Source organism: Acomys minous (genome assembly GCF_964271855.1).
Source record: "Acomys minous genome assembly, chromosome: 7".
NCBI classification, from domain to species: Eukaryota; Metazoa; Chordata; class Mammalia; order Rodentia; family Muridae; genus Acomys; species Acomys minous.
The window spans coordinates 50,535,385-50,541,367 of NC_140488.1; the positions used below are offsets into that span (position 1 = coordinate 50,535,385).

Sequence of the window (5,983 nt, forward strand, 5' to 3'; positions counted from 1 at the left end):
GTTGTTTAATTTTCATTGGAAAGACTTGTTGGCAGTAAGTCAGTATAAGAAATATAAACCAAGACTAAAGTGAATTTTCTGAGTGCACAGTTATCCATGAACTTGAGGAGATCCCAATATAACTTTGTTCTGATGTTCAGTGCTGCGGAAGTGGATGGGCGTAAGATGCACTGACAGCAGTGGTGAAGTTTGACCGTTTTTCTCACTCTGCATTAGTGCATTAGGTATACCTGTCACAAGAGAACACCAGCTAGCTGTGGAATTTTATCTACCACAGTTTATTTTTGGTAGATGTTGAAAAATGGGTGTAAGGTATTTGGTCTGTCAGGTGAGAGTAACTTAAAAACTCTGAGGACTTACATAGGGTTTTACTTTGGTAATTGAGGTGCATGAGTCTGCTATTGATAGATAAACATAAAATGGAGGCAGGAGCAGCAAGACTTTTGAGAATTAATTGATGTATAAAATAGTGAAGGATAGAAAAGGATGTAGTATTTGCATAGGAAAGTCTTGCTTAAAGCTGGTATATGGAACGACATAAGGAAGTGAGATCATTTTGTCACTACATGTTATTATTGATCCTGCTTGGATATATAAATATTTGCTACCTCTCAGATGTTCTGTGTTTTTTTAACCTACAGGAGCCCTAAACTGAGGATCCTAGATTTAACTCAGCATCCTGGCTGCAAGACCAAATGCCCTGTGATCACTACTTCATGCAAACCCTGTTTGCGTTCTTGCAGTAACTCTGAGCGCTCTCTGATGAAAGTCCACAGCCAATGTAGTAGTTCAAGCTCAGAATCTGAGGGTCAGTCCCCCAAGACAACTATGGAATTACTAGTGAGCCTTTCCCTTGATAGGGCCTTTAGGGAAAATGAATTTTTTGCTTTGCTTCTGAGTAAAGTTGAGCAGAGCTTGGGATCTTTGCACCTGTGCTGCCGTGATTTGCGCATTAAGAAGTTGAGTGAGTGCAGAAGCGCCTTAAGCCACCTTGATCTGAAATGTGTTTCTCGCCTGTCAGTTGTTGAGGCTTCTCTCTTCAGTGTCGTGTCCCTTCTGAAGCAGGCTGTAAACTTAGATAGACTTAGCCTGTCTAAAATCACCTGTAGATCTTTCAATGGAAGAGCCTTTAGAAATTTCATTTCCAAACTGAGATGTATGGACCACCTCAAGGAGCTCAGCTGTTCCTCATTCTGCCTCACTGATCATCTTGAACATGTCCTGAGGTAAGAGCTTGGGATAGGTACTGGGTTTCTGTTAATAGCCTGTTTTTACGATGAGAAAAAGAATTCATCTTTCACCATCCGTGTTAGCATGGGCAATGCTGTGGGTTTAAAATCAGCCAAGAAAGGGCACCTTTTTCTGATTGAAGAGAAAAACAGAGTTGCACAAAACGGGTGATCTAAGCGCATGCAGGCAGTGCGCTCAGTGAAGGTGAACAGAGCAGTGCAGTACTTCTCTAGCCATCAGGAGATGAAGAGGAGGAATTAAGAGAAAGTTTATGTTGTGGTACAGGCGCACATACATATAGCCATAGACTATGGGCCTGACCATTTCCCTAATGTGCTATCTCCAAGGTTCAGGCCAGGAATGTGGAGGCTGACATTCATGGGCAGGACACAGGGAGCTTCCGTTTGCTTGCACCCTCTGCCCTATCTCATGCAAGCAGTTGAACTAATCCCACCTTTAATTATATTCTGGTTACTAAGTACATAATATTTTCACTGAGCTTTCCACACACCTCTATAGCAATATCTTGTATGAATTATCAAGATTCAATTAGCATTTGTTAAAGTGATAAAGTATCTTTCACAGATGCACAAGTCTACTAAGCATGTGAAAGCACACAACATTAGCTGCTAATGCTATATATGTGCAAAATACATTACTGTAGATTCCAGGATATAACTCCCCTCTCATAGTCCTCATTTTCCATAAATACCTGTGTGTTTCCTCTCTGCAGAGTACTACCAGCTGATTTGGATTTTTTGCAACTGCCCTTCTGTGAAATTTCTTACAGCGACATCAAGTTTCTGTCTCAGTGCCCTCAAGTCAATCATTTAAAGTTGTTGGATATCAACCACAATTCAATGTGTTGGGAAGATTGTGTACCGTTTTGTTGTCTCCTGGAGAATCTCTCTTGTACCTTGCAGCATCTGACAATGAACCATTGCCTTTTAACAGATGCTACACTCACTGCTCTGGCCCCAGCCCTGAGCCGCTGTTCCCAACTCCGTTTTTTCAGCTTTTCTTCTAATCCCATTTCTATGCCTATGCTCAGGAGAATTCTTGAGTACTTAACGCCCATGACACAGCTGAAATACGTGATTTATCCTATCCCCGTGCATTGCTATGGGAATTGGCACGATCCAGATAGTTTGGATCGACAGAAACTTGCTGATGTGAATGCGCAGTTGAAGATCATGCTGCAGGAGGCAGAAAGGGGCGACATGAGATGGATGACTTACACTGCTTAAATTGCATAGTCCAACACAGTTTCAACTTGATATGTTCTCCTAAGTGCTGAACAGCTTTTATTGTTGATCCCATAGAGTTAACACAAATGGTCCTCATGTTGTAGGAAAATACAGTTAAAAAGTATAGGTAGGTGTGTAACGGTTCTCAATAGCGAGTAACTTAGAAGAAAATGGAGAACTTTGAGAGTAGCCGTGTGTCTCTTGACTGTTGTTCTTGATAGTATTTCATCTTACCTACTAACATTTGACTTAGAGTATTTGGAAAGACTACATGATGAAATGTCACAGCTCCATCTTCAATGAGCTTTATGTGAGGATACTTAACACCAGTCGGGACAGTCTAACCTGTCCTACTTCTGGCTTAGGAGGGCAGGTGGTGATTGAAGCCAAACATGTTTATCCCTAAAGTTGTATTAAACTTGTCTACTTAAGACTCTCTTTAGCTGTTTATAGAAAACTATCCGAATTTAACATTGAGGGGAAGAAATGTACAGGCACTATCCATTGCGTGTCTTCATTTTTATTTCATACTCATTTGCCAAGGATCCATTTGGCAGCCTGACAGTAACGACAAGCAAGGCAGGCTCCTGACTCAAGCCACTCAGAGAGAGGCAGAGTGCTTCTGTGCCTCTTCTGCCATTTCTGCACAGTGGAAAGTTATCTTTCACTCTTGGAGTGTAAGTTGTATCTTTCTTGATCTTCTTCCCTGTGCTGTTCAGTGCCTAGGATACCCTATGATACTGGATCTTTTCTCAGCAGAATTCATGCATTCAGTGTTACCATCTTAGAAGCTTTCTCTCACATCTGTTTCATGTCTGCCCCCTGTCACTGTACAAAATACCTGGCATGACAGACTGGTAAGGAAGAGAACATTGTTTCCATGTTTTAGATGGTTCTCCAAGGTTGCTTGATTGCGCTGCTTTGGATCTTCAGCAAAGCAGACCATGGTAAAGAGCTTGTGGCAGAGGTAGCCCCTTTCAACAAATGAGGCCAGGAAGCAGAGAGGGGGGGAGCCTGAGTCCCCCTCAGGAGCTGGACTACACCAATCTGTGTCCCCGAGCTAGCCTGCTTTAAGTTTCCACCACCTGCCCTGGAGCCATTCTTCAACTAACCTGCTCAAAAACTATCACCTGCCTGCCATGGAGCCATCAGCTTGAGTCCAAGATTTCATCATTTGAGCTAGGGAGGATATTTAGGAGCCACCCACAACACTGAATTTCTTCCTTTAGATTTTTGTCTTTACCACTGGTTCTTTCATGCCGGACATGATTCTGATTGAGTGTTCTGCTGTTTCGTTTCTAGTAACAATTGCTATAATATTGGGAAGCAAATATGTGCTTGGAGTGCTTTATAATTGATGCCGCAAGTGTGATTACCATATAAGTAGAAAAGCATATTGATGGGTCACGATCTAGTTTAAAACAACCATATAAAAGCAATTAATTAGTAATGTGTTTACCCTGTGAATTCATTGAAAATGAAACATGCAATGAAACTGCATTGAAAAGACACAGGAAAACATGTATAAAACTTAGTTTGGCCCTGTCACATTCTGAAATGTCAACACCACTGCATTTTAGTAAGTATGAAGGAAGAGAAAAATAATTTATGCAGTGCTTTTTGTGAAAGAAATCTAAGTGCATTTTAAAGATCTTTGCTCTGAAATAAATCTAACTGCATTTTAAAGACCTAGCAAGAAAAAACTAGAAACAACGGCACGTCTATATTGCTTCAATTTTGAAATTATAACATACTGAATTTAAGATCTATGAAGCAAAAATACAGTTAAAAGCTACAGAATTTTGTTCATAGTTGTCATATGTCAAGATGAAAAATGAAGTACATTTTGGAGATATAAAACCTGAACGTTTACCTAGAAAAGTAAAGTATGCATTCATTACATCCTTGAGATAAAAGATGATCAAAGTGAAGAAGAAGTACAAGTAAAAACAAGATGCACAATTCTGATGCATTTCTGAACATAGCATCTCAAAGTCTTGGGAGCAGGCATGGAGAATTAATGGCATTCCCAGTTTTCATGTTGCTTATATTGTGCCACGTTATTTCACACAATGTAAAAACGTCCTAAAATGTCAATGTAACTAGCAAACGGTTTATATTGCTTCCTTGTTAACATCAGACTATTTTGGCACTTTATATTAAACAAAACATCAAATTTTAAATTCATGAGTCTCATTTAAGTTTTTCTTTTGGTTTCCTACTTTACAATGTAACTATATGTTTTCTCAGCTTACTCTCAAATGTTTGCTTTCATCTGACTCGAAAAATAAGAGATTATCAAAGCTTATTTAAAAAATACACCTCCGGAAGAACTAAGTGCTAATCTACACCCAAGGTCTTCTGTAGTCATGTGTCAAAGAAGCAAAGGTTGATGTTGATTCTGGAGCATTTTCCCATAGGAGGCTTGACTGTGCAGGGTTTTGTTGTTTATTGTGTGCATGCATATGTTACAAACATGTGGGTGTGGAGCAGAGATCATATTAAGGTCTCTTCCTCAGTCAGTCTCCACCCTATTGCTTGAGGCAGGGTTGCTTACTGAATCTGAAATGTACCCAATGCTTAGGCTGGTTGGACCACAAGGCCCCTTGGTCCACATATCCACCTTCAAGTTCTGCTATTACAGGCATCTTCACACTGCCAAGGTACCTCTTTACAGGAGGAGGAGGACAGAGAACATGCCACCAAAAGACCTGCTCTCTGGTGCATGGCACAGGCTGGTGAGGATGTCACTCAGGAGCCTGACAGCCACATGGCCAGCCTGCAACAAGAGCCACCACAGTGTATGTGGTTGACAGATGGGTGGGAGGGAGAAGTGGAGCAGCTTAAGCAGTATGAAGAGAGATGGAACAGGAGGCACAAGGGTGGAGAGAAGTAACCTGTTGTTAGCTGCTTTCTCCACCACGTGGGGCCATAAAGAAGTGTAGACTGAGGCCGCCTCTGAGGGCCAGGTCTAAGTCTGTGGCTAATGTACCATCAGGAGTTGGTATTGCCGTACAGATCTGGCCCCATTCCTCACTGGCCTCACTTCTCACTGACAGCTGCAGTTGGGAGAGGGGACCCTGCACCCAGCTCAGGTAGCAAGGTGGAGCTGGCCATGATAACTGGGCTGTGGCTGAGTGGGCCTTGAGCGCGGGAGTGTGGCAGAGCTGGCCCTATCACTTATCTGTGGTGATGGAACATGGGCGCAGGGGTGATGCCTTCCCCCCTTGCTACCTGTGGTAGTTGGGAGAGATGGCCTTGAGGTCATGAGAGCACAAGAGCTAGATCTACCCTCCTCACTAGCTGTAGAACTTGGGAAAGCAGGCCCTGCAGCTCTCCTGGGAAACAGAGTGGCTCTGGCCCTGATGGCTCCAGAAGGCCCTGGTGAGCCAGCCCTGAGGATGTGAGATGAGCAGAGCTGCCCAGCCTCCTAGGCTCTAGCACTTGGCAGCATGGGCCCTGTACTTTCACTGGGCGGCACAGTGGAGCTGGCTATGAAAGCTTGG

General features: G+C 42.6%; 1 protein-coding gene across 1 annotated transcript; it reads left to right on the forward strand.

The window, feature by feature from the left end:
* Window positions 1-301: 301 nt before the first annotated feature.
* Window positions 302-2,477, forward strand: LOC311601179 (leucine-rich repeat-containing protein 14-like; the record flags this gene model as incomplete). Its single annotated transcript, XM_084788596.1, has 3 exons — window positions 302-312; window positions 642-1,226; window positions 1,964-2,477. 3 exons carry the CDS (start codon window positions 302-304, stop codon window positions 2,475-2,477), a joined length of 1,110 nt encoding a protein of 369 aa, XP_084644722.1.
* Window positions 2,478-5,983: the final 3,506 nt, after the last annotated feature.